Here is an 18,827-nt window from a genome sequence, read left to right on the forward strand (position 1 = left end):
TCTGTTTTCGTGTCACATATTTGGCTTTGACCCTCAAAGATAAGATTGGACTTCTACTGATCTAGTGCAGTATTGCATTAGAGAAAATATGTCTAAAGTTCAACATTATTTGGGATTATCTGCTTTCGAGGTGCGTATTTGACTTTGGGCCACAGAGAAAATAATGTACTTCTATTTACCTATGGCATATATTTAACTATTTACAAGTTCACATTATTTGTGATTATCTATTTTTTCTTTTTTGGCGGCGCATATTTGACTTTGGCCTTCTGTGTATTATTTATCTAGTGTAGAATTGATATATAAACAATATATTTAAAGTTCACATTATTTGTGATTATCTATTTTTGTAGCGCATATTTGACTTTGGCCCTAAAAGAAAAGAATGATGTAGTGTAGGTCTAGTGCAGTATTGATACAGAAAAAATAAATCTAAAATTCACGTTAATTGAGATTATCTTTTTCCAAGGTGCATGTTTGACTTTAGCCCTCAAAGAAAAGAATGTACTACTATTGATCCATTGCATTATAGATATAGAAAAAAATACATTTATCTCTTTACAAGTTCAAATTATTAGGTATTATCTGTTTTTGCAGTGCATATTTGACTTCGGCCCACAAAGAAAATATTGAACTACTATTGATCTAGTGCAGTATTTATATAGAAATACTATCTTTAAAGTTCACATTATTTGTGATTATCTGTTTTTGTGGAGCATATTTAACTTTGGCCCTCAAAAGAAAAGAACAAACTATATTGATCTAGTGTAGTACTGATATAGAAACAATACATTTTAAGTTCACATTATTTGGGATTATCTATTTTCATGATGGATATTTGACTTTCAGTCTTAGGAGAAATAATATACGACTATTGATATAGTTAATTCCGTCATTCCATTACTGACACTGATGATTGATTGAAACTTCGATGATTTGGGTCTTTTACATTTTTTAATATAATTTTTTCCAATGGATTGAATTAATTTTTGTTTCATTCAATCAAATAATGAGTGCATATCTAATGTCCCAACACACTTAAATTTGACTGTATTTATCTCTAAAACTATTAAGCATAGTCTTCACATATATATAATAAAATGGATCTCCCTAGTATAGTCAATTTTTCGTGTCTTGAACTTCTCAAAAAACTTTGCTTTATCTCCCATTTTTCTTTGGTTAATTCTGATTACAATGATTCAGCTAAATGGGAATAATGAAACAAACCAGACCAAGTGGCATAAGAGCCTGAACTACATAAAAATCTGGCTTCTGTTTCACCCCAAAAACCTGAACTACTCGAACTTCATCCAGATCGCCAAGCCCTACTGTGTAATATTTATCAATACTCTCCTGAAAGGTTTTCTAATTTTTCTGTCAAGTACCAAGTAAAATGGATCTTATAAGACAAAAGCACTATAGATAGATGTGACTGTGATCAACTAGATATCAAAGGATCTACACGCAATTTTATTTTAAGTATATGAAATAAAATATATATACTCTTACATGCAAACAAGAGGATGGTTACTGTATTAATACACATTTACAGTGTAGAAGGAGAGAGGAAGAAGAGGAAGAGGAGAGAGAAATAAGAGCGCAGAAAAGACTACGTGCGCATAGGTTAGAAAAAAATATAAAAGAAGATACATAAAGAGAGGGAGAGAGAGATAGATAGATAGATAGATAGATAGATAGAGAGAGAGAGAGGGAGAGGGAGAGAGAAGGAGAGAGGAGAGAGAGGAGAGAGAGAGAGAAAGAGAGAGGAGAGGGGGGGGAGAGAGAGAGATGTGGGCCAATGGCCCACTTACATAGGCCCATACAGGGCTCCTTTTCTCACATACAGGAACTGTTAAGAGATAGATACTGGTTTGGTCAGAAATTATTTTTAAAAAAAGTGGATTTAGCTTCCTGCACAAGGGTCAGTTATATACCTGTACATACATAATATTTGAAATATCTTCACTTTTATACATTTATACTTTTAAATAAGGTGAAGGATTAAGGAAAATAGGAATGTTGGGTTGGGAATATTGAAATCATGTGAGAAAGAAATGAATATCAAAGTGACTGAAAATGAGAAGTAAAACTAATAAATAGGAAACTCTATTAAAAAATCATTTAAGTATTTTTCGATTAAAAATCTGATCGTACAAAAGAGTATATATTGGTAAGATATCATGCATAGTGGTAGAGTATATATCATTATAATGATTACAAAAATACAACAAAATTAAGATTGTAGTAGATATAAAATTGGGAACATCTAGTTTTAAAATTCAAATGTAAAAACTTTATTACTTTTAAAATATGACATCTAGATAGAATATTGAGATATGAGCTTTACAGTATAAATTAATGAAAGAAATTAAGGTTCGCTATGAAGAGAACAGTACCGATAACTTAGAGTGTAAATGGACTAATTATAATAGGAAAGGCTACATTCTCATTCTGAAATGTATCAAGTCAAATAGTAGAAGCACAATAATGAGAGAGATCTACTTATTAGCAATTACTCTGAAAATTAGGGAGTCTATCTTGGGTTATCTGAAGTGTGATGATTTGTATAAATTTTAGGAAACATTCAATTAGACTTTTCATGAAGCAGAATGGGTATGCAGGAGCGGGGGTCTGATGAACTCAATTTGTCATTTTAGTTATTCAATAAAAATTTAGATACCTTGACTCATAAAATAATTTGGCTAGTTAGTGATGAGCAAGGGTTGTCTCCACAAGAACCATATATTAGGGATTGAATATATTTTTAAATGGAAATTTGGGGATGAGAAGAGATATTTTATAGAATAAGAGATGCGAAGAGATGAGAAGAATGGAAAATAGGATAAATAAATATGTCGCAAATAATGTGTCTAACTGGCCTCTGTTGGTTGGTGACTAGTAAGTGTATGGATACGAATGCGTGGAAGTAGATAGATAGATGTGAATAGATGGACGATGTCAAGAAGAAGATAACTCAGAAAGTAAAAGAAAATCACTGTAAATCCTTACATTCCAACAAGATCAAGGAAATTTATGGCAGAAGGGGAGGCTCTCGAACTCTTATTTGCTTTCCAACTTCAATTGATTCAGAACACCATGAAAATTTGATGGATCTTGAAATCAAATTCCTTCACATGGCCTTGATTTTAGTGTATTTTTTTACATAGATAGAGGGGTCTACTTATGGATCAAACCATCTGAAAGATATAGAAGAGAGAGAGACCTACAGAGCTACACTCATAATTTCAGCCTAAAATTTTTTCTAGATCATCAGATATCCCAATTTGAAGATGAGATTTTCTTGACTGTTTGATTTTATCTCACCTCCTAGATCCATATGGCGCATTGTCAGCATGGCATTAATATTTTTGGAAACCTAAAAAAATCCTAAAAGAGACCTTGAATAATTCCACATATAGTTAATCAATACAAGTATTAAAAATATAGTGTGACTTGAAAAAATAATTTCTTCATGAATTTAATGTCAAAAAGTTATATGTATATATATAAATATATTGAAATATAATTTTTTGATATGATATCAAAAATTTCCATAATAATACTAAAAATATATAGAAATTCAGAATATTATTGTAAAAGTTGATTAAGTTGTTTTATGTTTGATAAAGCATAGGTTTCAAGATATGCAAGATGACCCTAAGTACTAATCTCCTATTCAGTCCAGCGACAATATGGATCCATGACAGATATTAACTGCAAATATTTGGCTAGTCCTTTCATCAAATCAAAAACTCATGGACATATCAATCATCAAAATCTAAAAATTATATTTTTTTGAAGAACTATTTATTAGACCGCCAAGAGTGAACCTCAAAATATTTACACATAGTCCAACAGTTCATATTCTTTGATTATTGTTGTGCTTTTGATAGAAATTTATTCTTATAATTGATTAAATAATTAGAGTTATGTTTATAATTTTAAATTTTAAAACTTAATAGAAATTATATCACATATATAACAATAAGGTAAAGAGATACATATTAAACTTAATATTGATGTCTAGATAATTTTTGAAATATCTAGTTCAAGTCAACACAATATCTAGCTGATTCTTTCACCCATTGGAGAGAAAATCTCCATGTAGAGTCTAATGCCTGAAGACTTTTAGATGGAGAGCAGCACCAGATGCATGTCATCCTAAGTTTATAAGTAGTTTTTTTGACTCTGTGACCCGTGAGGACAATTTTGACAATATTAAAATTGTGCTAAATTAACGGGTTGGGGCTTCTGCAATCAAGAGTGTCAACAAAGGATTGTGAGAGATGTTCTAGGTAAGACAACTAATTAGGATACGATTGGAGACTATAAAAACCATGTATAAAATACAATTAGAAGATGGATATAAAATGCTTTACTTTTGACCTACCATAAAAATTTCTATCCTAAAATTTAATAAATATTAATTTTATTCGAGGGTAACAGTTTATTTTACTTTATATTATTAAATAAAAATGCATTAGATTTAAACTAATGTTTATGAAAATATAGTTTATTATGTTGAGAACCATGGTCAATGACACATACATCAAGCTGATGAAATTAAGATACACTTTTAGATCTAAAAAGGCTCCACAAATACTTTCAATCTAAAACATATGTTTTGGCAGAATTTATGCAAACATATTAGTGAACTCAGATGAAATATGAAAAAAACTCCTGAAATGAAATATTTCATGTCCATTTTTTATATTTTATTTTTAGCAACTTTATATAGATGATTTTGGTCACTAAGAACATGCGAACAACTTTGATGTTAGTGTTTGAATAGGATCTCATTACATGAAATCTTGGAAGTTATTGTTGTGCATATTTTGGACAAAAAATTTCACTTCTCTCATTTTAAAAAATTATGAATAATAAAGAGATATTATTAAAAAATTATAAATGGAAATATGATAAAGGGAAGATAATAATGCAAATGTTATTGGAGGATTCATGTGAGTGTTGGCTATTAGGAATAATAAACCATGAAGGATAAGTCTATTAATGAGAGTCTATTTTTTATAACATATTTAGATCATTGCATTTTATGGGAAGATCTACATATATTATAATGTTTAACGCGAGAGGATAACAGTGATTTATAATATCTCAATAATTTTGAATATGCCTTATACATCTTGAAGAGCACAACCATGAGCCGTGATGTCCCAGGTCTACTATAGATTTTTTAAATCGTAGGTATGTTGACATGACCCAAGATATCTCAAGGATATCAGAGATGTTTTTTCTCAAGTCCCAAATGCCTAACCACACAGGAAGACCTCAAATGTACATTCTAAGGATACTGCCAAAAAAATTCAAGCAATTGAAAAACTAAGTTATTTTTTGAAATTACAAGTGTAACAGATAGTTTCAAGAAATTTAAGGAACTAAAGTTATAATTTAAAAATCATCATATCATTTTTCCTAATATTGGATTTGAAAGTTTGTTCACTGTTTGTGTTGCTAATAAATAAGTTAATTTCCTTTAATGAATAAGTAGATGAAACATACAAATTCACATACAAGTTTTGTGTCACCTTTCTGTGGCATCTAATTGGATTCAAAATTTGTCATTATTAAAAACATTAATCTGTAATATCCTTAAACATTATAATGTGTAAAGTTATTATGGTTATTTGTTTGTTGGATTCATAGATTTCATGTGGCAGAGAATGATCATTAACCCATAAGGGATATCAACCTTTGAGACCCCAACGGTCATATCACATTATATATATTTTTTGCTCCGAATATCAAAATATTGTGGAGTTGTCAATGTTTAGAAGAAACCAACAGAGCAGGACGCCGAGGAAAATAACCAGAATTTATTTGGAACACACAAGCCAATGAGTTGGTTGTAATCAGACAGGGCTAGAGAAATTTTTTGTGGCATAAAAATATGAGTACTTTAAATAATATTGGATAAACCATATTAAAGTTGAGAGGTTAAACTCCAAATATTTTATCATTATGACCAAGAGTATTATTTGTAGAAGATGTAAGTCAAAGTAATTTAGCAACAGATAAAATAGTCAGTATCCAACACCCATGTTCCCTCTTCACTGTAAATAGAGGCCTGAAACCACTTATTTACCAAATCGTAGAATAAGAGTAAAAAATTATAGTTGTGAATTTCAGGGCTCGATCAACAAGATCTGAACTCAATTGTGCAGTAGAATATTAAATCAAAGTGGATCTGAAAACCAATAAAATGCAGAAAAACCCAAAGCATCACCTTTGCTCAGATCGAATATGTGATTTCTTGGTTTCTCGATTGAGCATCTTCAAGACGTTCAAATGTTTGACCTCTGCACATAGCCACACGGTTTTCACAGTGACGGATATTCTATTCTTTTTATAAAATTGGTTACTAGGAATTTGATTTTCTCAGTTGGAAAGTTTTATTTAAACTCGCCATCCTTGGGAATAATTAATAAAAGTCCCAAACTTTGAGTATATTCACAAATGTCTACCAATCTTGGGTGTGTGGCCCTCAAGGCCCATGTATCAGTCTAATAAATAGCTTCAATGGTCCAATAATATTTATTGGCCCAAAATTATTAATTAACTGTATACCATATAGATTAATTAATCAAGGATCAAGTAAACCCAATCAACATGTTAAGTTCCTAGGTCGTGAGCGACAAGCTACACCTTGTGAGCTATAACATAGAAAGGAGCATATAAACTCTCTAATGAAACCTTTATCATCATTAGTTACCATATATGTATAATCCCTCATCTGCATGAGATTCCCAAATGACTTGGGATATGGTTCATTGCCAAACACTAATTTTTCATTCTAGTTAGTATTGATGCGAGATGAAATCACCAGAAAAAACTTCTCCAATAAATACACTACCTTGGATATGGATTTTACTGCATAATCTTCATTGAGTCAATCTCTTCTAATATGGAGGATGGATAATATCATATTGTTGTTGCCTTTGACTAAACAATCACCTTCATGATCTTTTTGTTGCATTTGAGCTAGAATGGTTTGGAATCCCATGATAAGAGACTTGTAGGTCAAAGTTAAAAAACATTTGTTGATCCACAATGCATCTTTGGTTTCTCAGTTGTAAGGGCTACTTACACAACTGTGACATGAGTCAACATGATTGAAGATATGTATAATAACACTCAGAGATTCATAGGGATCAATTCATTGAACTCTTTTTCCAAATAACACCCATTATACACCCTTAATATATCCGTATTAGTGGCTATGGGATCGACCATACTGATCATATGAGTGGCACTAGAAAGTGCTATTCTATCTGGATATTTTAATGTTCTTATCAAGTATCCCTCAAAAAGGGATGTTTGGAACACATGTTTAAAGACTAGTGATCACCTTATTACGATTTCATCTTAATTTACTTAGTCATTGTATTTATTCATGGGTCTGAATTATAAGCATCTCACGTGCATTATAATGAATATATTATATTACTAAATATTAAGCAAAAAATGGAATGTGCGATTGACTTGGAGGCCATACATATTTTCAATCATTATAACCTATAACTAACATTCTATACACCATACTTTAAATAAATTTATATTTATGATATTATGATCCTTACCTATCCCTCTTATTACCACATCTTAGGATCCTAATTTTCTGAATTTCTTTACAACTAGATATGCATGTTATTACTAAAGTAACTAGTATCTTTTTGAAATATTAATTTTCTTTCTATATGTGATTATCATTACAGAAAACACATAATAAAAAATAAGAGACAATACCAGAGAAACCTCATAAAATCCCCTTCAATTTCTTATGGTCCTAGAGATATGAATGTATTAACTAGTGAATGATTTATTTAACTGAGAAAGCCCTAAGTATCTCTTAGAAGGAGCGAACCATATGATTTAGAGTTAAATTTTACAGGCCACATCTACGGGGGTTTAGTCATAATATAATAGGTATGGATTTATGTGACCTATAAGCCACTCATAATCCTCTATCTTGACTATGTTCATTGAAATAAATTCTTCTTCATTATTATTCTAATGTAATGTCAATAATAAAGTCCTTGAATACCTGCGATGGCAAATTGAATTATGATGATATCTTAAAACAACGAATAATAGTCTTTAAACAAGTTCTTGATATTCTTATTCAAAACAAAATTGTAGATGAATAATGGTATTGTCTTCTGAAACTTGATACTATTGAAGACCATCAAAATATCCGTATGGAATTGTACTATCCAGGTAAACTCAAATGATGATCATGTTGGATCGTATGTCCATAAGCAATGATATATAATAGGTAATTTTTATGAAAAAACTTTACGGAATTGATCCATACGGATCCCTGGATGGTTTTATATGTTATTGTTAATGAGGTCTATTCATGTCAAAGTTTTACAAGTTGTCCTTAGGCTTGAGACACCAAGGGCATCTTGTGGATGGATGGTTATATGTTTGACTATGAGCTATAAGTTCCCACTGATGGTAATCCAAATACTCTTAGCTTGGATGCGACAAGAAGTCCACGAAGATTAAATGATGCATGAGTACTAATGATAATGCCTTTTGGATTTTGTGGTTGTGATTGAGTATAAAATTAAATGATTCACATAATGGAAAACTTAAGACATAATCCTAATAACCTTAATAGATATAATATGCAATCTATCACTTCATTGTGTAAGAACTGTTGAGTCGTTCATGTGTGAGCCTCTAGATGCATCCATGTGGTCCTTGGCGCGCTAAATCTCATTATTTATCTTTATGATCTCAGGTGGTCAATATATTGCCATTATTATAATGTTCTAATCAAATTGAGTGTGGATGAAGCCAAGGGGAGAAGGGAGAAGAGGGAAAGGAACATGAAGAGTTCTGGCCTGGGTGAATTTCTGACGTCTAAAAAATCATTTGTGTGTGATCCTCTAGGCGCATGCATTAGTCTTGTTGATGACTATAGTGGACCAATATATTTTAGTGGATACCATAATTAATAATATATAAATATATAGATTAAGTCATTAAGGATTGATTTAACTAAATTAATAAGTTGCTTTTGAGCCCATGATCCCAAGCTATGCAGTACTCTAGAAGATACAAGGAATATGATGAATATCTTATGTAATCTTTTTGTCCTTGATAACTAAGAATCTATAGTCCCTCATCACCTTGATACTCCCAAGATTTGTCTTGTCAAAGAAATCTTCTCTAATAGTGATAAACTAGAAATAGTGGTTACTTTTTTAATATGAGGATTATTATTCATATAAAAATATTTATAATTTTTGTTACAAGAAGAAATATAGTAAATTCTGAATAAGTGGCTCAACTTAAATATAATAATTTTGAAGGATTTCATATATTTTTCAGGGATTAAGTTTAATCAAGTTCAATTAAATTTGTGGAGATTAAAATATAACTCTAGAATAATGAGAAATTAAAATCCCTATATAACCTAATTTATCAAAATTTCCAATGTTAAATAATAATTAAATTAAATTAAGTTACCTTCAATGGCACCTTTGTAGTGCATGATGACATGAATCAGTGAGACTGGTCGAGAGGGATCAATTTTATACTTACAAATGAGTGGTTGTGTGTGAAGTGATGAACTCAAGTTTAGGGTGTTAATTTGTTGTTGATTTTGGGTTGATATATAATAATTTATAAATCTTTACTCATAAAAATTTTTGAATACTAAGTGATGACCAAGGGTTGTCTCCACAGGGAATGGATATTAGGGTTTGATACTCTTTACTTGATGATTCGAGAGGGATGAGAGGAGATATGTATAAAATAGGGGTTGTGATTTGATGAATAAGAGGTGGTGAGAGGGTGATAATAGTTGTGTAATAAATATGATATGAATAATAATATGAGGAATAGGTTGGAGGACGTGGATAGATCAAATTTAAAGGAGGGAGTGAGATAAATGAAGATGTGAACTGACGATGGATGTAGAAGTTGAATAAGAAGATATGAGGATGAAATGAGTGAGTGGATGTGGATGGATGATGGAGAAACAGAATGGTGGAAGAAGAAATGATAATTATCTAACTATGGATGTGATGGAAAAATGGATAGGTGGTTGTGAGATCTAACTAAAGGAATGTGAAAGAGAGAAACCAATGAAAGGAGCGAGACTAACCTTAGATCCCTATGTTCTACCAGGATCAATGCATTTTCCTGATGAAGATCAACCTCTCCACTTCTCTGTTGATCTTCCCCAAGAACTCAAAACACCAATAACATACTTAATGGACCTTTAAAACTTCACTTTCTCACAATCTTCCTCTGTAGAAAGATGTGAGCTTAAAGATAGTTTTTACAAAAATACGAGCCTCTATTTATAAATACAACCATATGGATGGGAAGAGGCGAGAAAAAGAAAGCTATGCTCAAAATTTCAGCTTAAAATTGTCTGGATCATCAGATATCATGATTTGTATTTTTATTCCTCCGATTTCAGAAGACCGGAAAGTAAAAATCCATTAAATAATTCAAAAATAGATACCAATTCATAAAATGTTAGAAACATATGTTTTGAATTTTAAAAAATGATACATATTGAATACAATGCCAAATAATTCAACAAAAATCATGTCCTGTCCTTTCTCCAAACTCTTTCCTGCATCTTTCTCTAGTGTAACTTTTTGGAGCTCACTTGTATAATGGTTTTCTAGGATAAATGTCAACAACCTTATGATCCAGGTACCTAGCACTTATTCAAGGAAAAAGATTGAACCCATTGTCATATATCTTAAAGAGGTCCATTAGTTAAACTTAAGATAGACTTCACTTCTACTTATACAAAGTTAATCACCAAACTCATTTATAAGTATTTTAATTACCCCATTATGATAAAGAATCACATTGAATGGGATCCACAAATGATAAGTTAGTAACATACATTTTTATGGATTTAGACAATTGTCTGTCTTTAAGAAATTAATCCAAGAATTCCTCTTTGACAATGTATACACATATATGTTAACAGAATATTGCATATAATTACTGTATAGGCAAAAAATAATGCTATAAATATTTATGACTTTTCAACCAAGGAAGCTTTCGTCACACTAGTCATGGCTAAACCCAAACGATGATCACATAAACCAATTCAACGAATGACATTGCTCAAGTATGGAAGTGTTGCATGGAAATTACCCAACAGGTGATTCACACATGTACAAAACATTCTTCTCCTGGATCGTCTTTGACTAGTTATGACCGCATGGTAAATTCTGGCTAAAACTCTAAAACAATCACATGTACAGCAGATCAATCACAAGCTAACTTCACCACTTAAAACAAATCAAGAGGAAAACCAACTTGGACATGGTGCACTCTTTATTTAACTGAAGCTTAGTCTGCAAAACTACTAAGACACACAGTAGAACATTACTTAATAACAGGCTGATAACTCAATATCGTGTCATGCCGGCAGTCACTGGGGCAAGTGTCATGACCCCCTCTGTCTGCCTCTCTACATTTGCGTACCATCCTGCAAGTAGATTTAATATACCAAAATCATCAGAAACTAAAACAAATTATCCGCTTTACTATTATATTCTACATCCTGCGAGTAGATCTTTCAGCAATCAGTAATTCCACATAATGAAAGTGTTGATAATTCTCTTCATGCATCAAAGCAATACAAGTTGAGAGAGGAAATCAAAATGAAACTACTGTGTTCATTCGATATAACTTCATTGGCTGAGATTGAGAATAAGAAGATGACGAACGAATGGCAGAGAGACAAGGATGAATTTTTTAGCAGATAATAAGGAGAAGAAATAAGTGGAATATGACTGACCAATATCAAGATCGAAACCACGGTTCTTGAGCTCGCGGTAAGCTTGGCAGAGAGAGCAGACTTCACAGAAGCAGTGGACGAAGAAATCTGCGCAGGGCTGCTCCGGTAGATCGTATTGAAACCTCAGCCGTTTACGGTAGAAGCATGAATATATACATGCGCATCCGGTCACTGCTGCTATTAACGCGTACAGAGCTCCGCTAGCTCCGCAGGCTAGAAAATACTGAATATTAGTGGTGGGATTTATCTATCTGTCTATCTCTCTATCTATCTCTCTATCTGTCTATCCCTCTATCTATCTGTCTGTCTGTCTATCTATCTGTCTGTCTCTCTATCTATCTATCTGTCTGTCTATCTATCTATCTATCTATCTATCTATCTATCTATCTATCTGTCTGTCTGTCTGTCTGTCTGTCTGTCTGTCTGTCTGTCTGTCTGTCTGTCTGTCTGTCTGTCTGTCTGTCTGTCTGTCTGTCTGTCTGTCTCTCTGTCTGTCTATCTATCTATCTATCTATCTATCTATCTATCTATCTATCTATCTATCTATCTATCTATCTATCTATCTATCTATCTATCTATCTATCTATCTATCTATCTATCTATCTCAAGATAAACAAGCGGACTTACAAGTCGAACCGCGGTCGAGGATCTCGGCAATTTGACCGAAAGTGATGCATGGGCACCAACAGGTGATGCAACCTGAAACGAGACCAAAACAAGATTATCGCGTAAATTAGAGTACTTTCATCGCTTGAGATACAATTCACTTATAAACTTGTCCTTCAAACCAAACAGAGTATGTTAAACTTATCTGGAAACATACAAAAGAAAGAAAGAAAGAAGAAAGAAGGAAAGAACTTACAGTTGCCCACGTCGTCAGTGCAGTCCCAAAGCCCGGTTGTCCACCTTCCTTTGGGAACGGCCTGAGTTTGTGCCAACGGAGGGGGCGGATAAGCTTCAGCCTTGCTCGCAGGATAAGCCATGGAAGAAGAAATAATACTGTTTTTTTGTTGTATCTATTCAATGATTTGAGAATGAAGGGTATTTACAAGGAAGAGAGCGCTTGTTGTCGTAATCGTCACGTTTGTAACAGAGACTTCGTTGTGATCTTCAGGAAAGTGATGGCATGCACTGGGTTTCGTTTAGTCTCGCCCACCGTTGCCTTGCAGCTCGTATTATTCAAGTTTGGTAGCCTTATGATTACAATTGAGGCTTTTTCACGGCAAAATCCATAAAAATATTTTGTTCAGCTTTTTCTTCTTTAAATAAGCAGTAGATTCTTTGAAGAAACTACAGGGAATTCTATTTGGATTTGAGGGTTCCTTGTTTTATATTAATCAGCAGCGTACCCCAAGTCAGCACCTGGATTTTTATTGAACCGAAGTTAACCCCCTGAATCTGACTCTTTCAACTTCTCTCTATCTCTCTCTCACTCTATCTCACTCTCTCATCTTCTCTTTCGCTCTGTGAATACACACACACACACACACACACACATATATATATACATATATGTACATTTTCATATATATATATATATATATATCCCCTCTCTCTCAAAAAATGTACACACATATGGGTACATCACATCTATACTGAAAAAACCATTATGAAGAACAGTAAACTAGTTTCCCTCGCATTTATTACATTAACTAATCCTACTAGTTTCTATGTAGCCCATCTGGCGTGGCAAATTATATATCAACTCTCTAGTAGCCTACGTGATTATGGAGACACATGTTGTGATATTTCACAGAAATTAAAATTTTCGTACAAATTCATAGCAGAGGTGGTACAGCACAGAGGTCGTACAAATTCTTTATCTAATGTGACAATATAAAATTTTCGTATTTTTTACTGTTCACTGCATATTTACAACCAAGTTGGCTTCACTGCTCTACTTTGACGATATTACATCCAAATATCACACTTTCAACCAAGCCTTTTATGCTCATACAAACATGTACACATTGATTTTCATTTTCTCGTAACCACACATCTTTCAAGAAGCTAAACTATTATTCAGCTTGTGCATGTACCGACTAAATGCATGCCCTGAATCAGCTTGAGTGACATTTAACCATTCTTAACTTCTCACTGTAATTCACATTGAAGGGGCCAGTTGAATAATGAAAACAGTCAACACTTTAGGTCACACCTGTCTTACTCATTGGAGGTTGATAGGTACATCTCAACAAATATAGACAAGCTCACAAGTCAACACAAACTAACATACAATCAAGAGATAAATCAATATCTGAAAAATGAAAATAACAAAAAATATTCAACATGCACAATTTGTATTCATCAACACAATTTAGTACGTTTCAATTCTCTTTATTAATAGTATGTTATTTTGTATTTACCCATTGACTTATCTCCTATGCCTTTTTTTATTTTAATTTTTATTATCTGAGACTGAAGGAAAAGACATACTCCATTGGTATAGTTCATAGAAACTTAGCAGTTCAAATAGAGAATAATGGCTAATTTGTACGTCCAAAATCCTAACGTAAAATGAAAAGTTCTTTCATAGTGGTTTACAACTTGAGAAAAATTAAAATTCCGGTCATGCATGTTGATAAATGTGAAAAAAATAAAAAATAAATAAAACTTTTAAATAAAACTAAGAAGTATGATCCAGATTTTTAGTTGGTTTACCTGGTTGTCGAGTTTCCCCGGTGGATTTTAGTATTTACATTGGGAAGGATATGGGGGATTCTAAAGAATAAAGTTATAAATGAATTATAAAAATGGTAACATGCTCATTTATTGGTCAAAGTATTCATTTTTATTTGTATATATGATAATCTATTTCATTCATGTTCTTAGTTTATTGATCTTTTAATTTCTGATGGATAATTTAATAATGCAATTCCAAACTAAGAAATTCTATTTCACTTAAACAGAAACAAAACTTTTATCCTTGTCAAATGGACATTGTAGTATTATGAATACATTTATGCTCTTGATTTGACGTTTAGATAAAGTTTTTGTACAGATATTTAAATGAAAATTTAGTTATTTTAATATTTTGTTTGGATCCAGTTGATCTGAAATTTTAGAAACAAAAATATTATTTATATTTTTGTTCATACGCTTATCCAACTCTCACCTAATTCTATATTAATAAATATAGAAAGATTATTAAAAATAAATAACGAAAATAAGGGCATATTATAAATGTATAAAGTCAGTGAGACAAAATGTTTTGGTTTCGGATGTAAACCCTCTTTATAATAAATCATATTTTAGTAAATATGTAATTTTGATGATTTTTCCCTTATATTTGATTCAATGATTTTTAGTTTCTTATTTTATATCCTCTCCTGAGCGACTGCTTTTTTTCATAAGTAAAACTAAAACTTGATCAAATAGTACAAACTATAGTATTACACAATAAAATGCAGATTCCAGTTTTACAATTATGGAATACTTGAATTCTCTTCCAAATATTAATATAAGTAACAATGTCCTTCACTATTCAAGATGGATGATAAAAAATATTCATACCTTTCTTAGAAACTCCTTATAAGACTGTTGCTCTATATCTTGTTTCTTCAAGAATGGACAACTTCTACTTGTCATCTAAGACATGTTTGAGCATGTCCCTTTTACCTTAATTCAGCCTTCTTTTAAATCCACCTTGCTTCCAGTTTTTGCTTATTTGTAAACCCTAGTTTTTGCATACTTGTAAAAAATATCCCACATCTTAACTTTCTGAGTTGCAAAAATATTTGGAATTTTTTTGAATATTTTTTTGAATATTCTGACACACAAAGATGAATAAATATGCGTAAATAATGAGGTCAGAATTTCATTCTTGTCAAATGCATTTTATTTGTCTCTGGCTATCCACACAGAAGTTACTTCAGGATGATGAATTACTGTCAGACTTGCTTTCAGACCACATTGAATGGAGTAGAACGAAAGGAGAGTAGAAAGATATGATAAGTGGTTTATTTCCAAGAGAGATAAAGAGGGGAGTATAGAGGTGCAAAATCCAGCCTTACGTCCATAGTTTTTGGAAACAGTAATTTCATTATAAATTATGATTACATAACAGAAATGTCCTATGACATATAAAATCAAGAGTAAAGAAGAGTAATCTCATTCATCTACAACAATTCAAACATTCAGAAACACATCTTTAAGTTGCCCTATTCATATTTTATCAAATGGCATATTTTTTTGGCCAAGAAATTAGTTTCTGGGAATTTTTAATTAGGTAAAATGCACTCAAATAGTACTTTTTATTTATGGCCGAGAGTGGTTTGTCTTCCACTAATTATAGTCGTATGGTCAATTTTTGCTAAAACTATTATACATTTTGTTTTCCATGGAGATAGTTGAAGCTTATTGTGAAGAGTAATGAAGACCCACAGTGGAACATGGCATAAAACAGGTGCACGGTTAGTGTTCTAACATCCATTGCCTACTCTACATTCCATACCATTCTGCAGGTAAATTAAATATCCCATAATTGTCTGCAACAGAAATCAGTTCTCGTAAATTATTATTTTATTCTAGATCTTTGATGACATAGCTGAATAGAAAAATCCTCCTTAATGGGCAGTGACGGAGCCAAATTATGTAATTATTTTTTTTAATTGTCGTAATTTTATTCAGCCTACAATCAAATAAAATTAATAAAGTATAGAAACTTACTCGTGTATAGCGTGAGTAAGGTTGATTATTAATAATACATAATAATAATACTAAAGATAATAAGAAGAGTTAAATTGAGCTGGTTATTAATTGAGCTGATTATTAGTAATACATAATAATAATACTAAAGATAATAAGAAGAGTTAAATAATTAAAAGTATAGGGAATATTAGTTTGAAAAGATAGGTATAGAAGGAAGAATATTAGGTATTATATTAAATAAGGATAATAATATAGTTAGTGAAAAGATAGGTAAGAATTTAATAAGAATAAGTAGTTTGATAAGAGTAAATAATAAGAATAAGTAGCTAGATATATATATTCATATAGAATAGAAGGGGTGGAGTAGTATTTTTTATATACTAAGAAAGATAGGTAAAGAGAGAATATTAAGTAATTATTTAGCTATTATATACCAAGTATAAGTATAGAGAGAAGTTAAGATAGAATAAAGGGTTCTACTAGAGGCAATGAGGGAGTAAATATGTATATAATCGCCTATAGTTGAGGAGCATACCTTATATAGCTATAATATTTACTATATAGAAAGTATATCTGTCATAATAATTTCTATACTTATTCTTATAATAACAAATAGGGAGTAAAAGGGACAGTTCTGTTGAACGCCCTTAAGGTGTTCGACAGAATGCCCTATAGAATATCCAAATAGGATAGATTTTATCTTTTATACATTTTATATTCCTTTTTTATATGTTTAAGGCTCAATTTAAGGGAAGAAAAGGGTGATTTAATCGAACACCCGAGAAGTGTTCGACCAAATGCCCATTGGAGGGTCGAATAAGAGAGAAATGATATTGTGTAAATGTTATAAGATTTTTACGAATTTTTATATAGATTTTTATAGAAGAGAAAGAAGATAAGAAGGGACTTCTGTCGAACGCCCCTCGAGTGTTCGACGAAATGCCCAATTGAATTCGATAAGCGTCGTTTCAGATTTTTTAAGTAAAACAAGATAGAAGGGATATTTCTGTCGTACGACCGCGAGGTGTTCAACCCAAAAGAAGTTGGGTAAGAGGGATATGCTTATTTTTTATATTTATAAGATTGGGAAATATGAACTTAGGCAAATCAAATTATATTCCTCGAACACGCGAGGTGTTCGACGAAATCCGCGAATCAAAATCAATTAGAAATGTACTATGTGGCGAAATGTTTTGTAAAATTTTCCGCTAAGATAAAAAAGGATGTATAAGGAATCTATCTATGATGTTCAGATCTCACCGAACGCCCTGATTGAGAGAACAGGTGTGGCGGCACCAGTTGCCATCGCTAAGCCCTGATTTAGTGGTTCCCCTGCTCTCTTCCTCCGTCCGGGTGTGACTCGATGATGCTATGACCTTTGTGATCTTCTCGAGAGTCCTTTAAGCAGTTGAGGTGTGTTACGGCACCTAAACCAGCTCTTGGGTCACCTGCGAGGGTCCTCCATCGTCCCTTTTTTTCCTGAGATGAGAGATAGTGAAATTAAGGGCTCTCGGCCCTTTTTAACGGCATGGGAGGTGTCCCTTAGGCCATCCGATGGAGGGGGATGTCCTCGGGGGTCCTCCCAGGCCATTAGCTAGCTTGGCAGTCCCCATCGCTGGCCTACAACTGTCTTCAGCAGGCGACACAGATGGATAGGGCACGAATGGACAGAACTGCCCCTGGCTGTCGGATCCTCTTTATAGACGTCCAACGGTTGTGAGAGACCCTTCTTATGGTGTACCCCACCTCTTGCCCCATCAGCACCTCTTCAGCGCCCCACTAGCTCCTCACAAGCCTCCTTGTCCCCTTCTGATTTGTCCGTCGACGGGTCCAAAGGCCATGTCAGCTGCAGATTCTTGTTGTCTCAACTTGTCTTGCACAAATTCTCAACATGGTAATAGATCACCTCATATCCAAGCCTGAAGAGAAGCTTGACTCTGAAGTAAGTATTAGTTTATCACCCTTGAAGAAGGATGAAGTCACCTAAGAGAGTAACCGAGCATATCCGTCCATTTGGGATAAAACACAAGTGACTCAACCATTCCAATATGGAATGGTTGTGTGCAAAAGACTGTCTTCACTTTAGGTTTTGGTAAGCACTTTACCGATTAGAAACCACCATTGGTATCTGTATTTTCATACTCATGGGATCCGTGGTCAAAAAGAGACATGGCAGTCATGGCCATTATCATGTCATCTATGACCAACAAAGCTCTACTCATCGTCTAAGACTATGCGACGACCAGGAAAATGTGGCACACATTGAATCATGAAACATCCTTCAGCTTACAATCAAGAGTCATGGAGCTCATTAATAAGCTCCATAACTGTTGGATGCCCAATCAATGAGCAAACTCTAAAGTTCATCTTG

At 32.7% G+C, this 18,827-nt stretch overlaps 1 protein-coding gene across 1 annotated transcript; it reads right to left on the bottom strand.

Moving 5' to 3' along the window:
• Positions 1-11,308: 11,308 nt before the first annotated feature.
• On the bottom strand, positions 11,309-12,826 carry LOC144711071 (protein PLANT CADMIUM RESISTANCE 2-like). Its single transcript, XM_078584994.1, has 4 exons — positions 12,669-12,826; positions 12,434-12,505; positions 11,807-12,019; positions 11,309-11,494 (listed from the first exon to the last, which is right to left on the bottom strand). The coding sequence occupies exons 1-4, from the start codon at positions 12,787-12,789 to the stop codon at positions 11,415-11,417; spliced, it is 486 nt and encodes a 161-aa protein (XP_078441120.1). The 5' UTR covers positions 12,790-12,826; the 3' UTR covers positions 11,309-11,414.
• Positions 12,827-18,827: the final 6,001 nt, after the last annotated feature.

The sequence above is a fragment of the Wolffia australiana genome, chromosome 13 (assembly GCF_029677425.1).
Source record: "Wolffia australiana isolate 7733 chromosome 13, ASM2967742v1".
Lineage (NCBI taxonomy): Eukaryota > Viridiplantae > Streptophyta > Magnoliopsida > Alismatales > Araceae > Wolffia > Wolffia australiana.

Excerpts from the sequence above, each read along its gene's own strand:
- LOC144711071 (XM_078584994.1), bottom strand. The coding sequence starts at position 12,789 with ATGGCTTATCCTGCGAGCAAGGCTGAAGCTTATCCGCCCCCTCCGTTG. Across the intron at positions 12,506-12,668 it reads CACTGACGACGTGGGCAACT|GTTGCATCACCTGTTGGTGC; the intron begins GTAAGTTCTTTC and ends GTCTCGTTTCAG. Across the intron at positions 12,020-12,433 it reads CCTCGACCGCGGTTCGACTT|CCTGCGGAGCTAGCGGAGCT; the intron begins GTAAGTCCGCTT and ends AGTATTTTCTAG.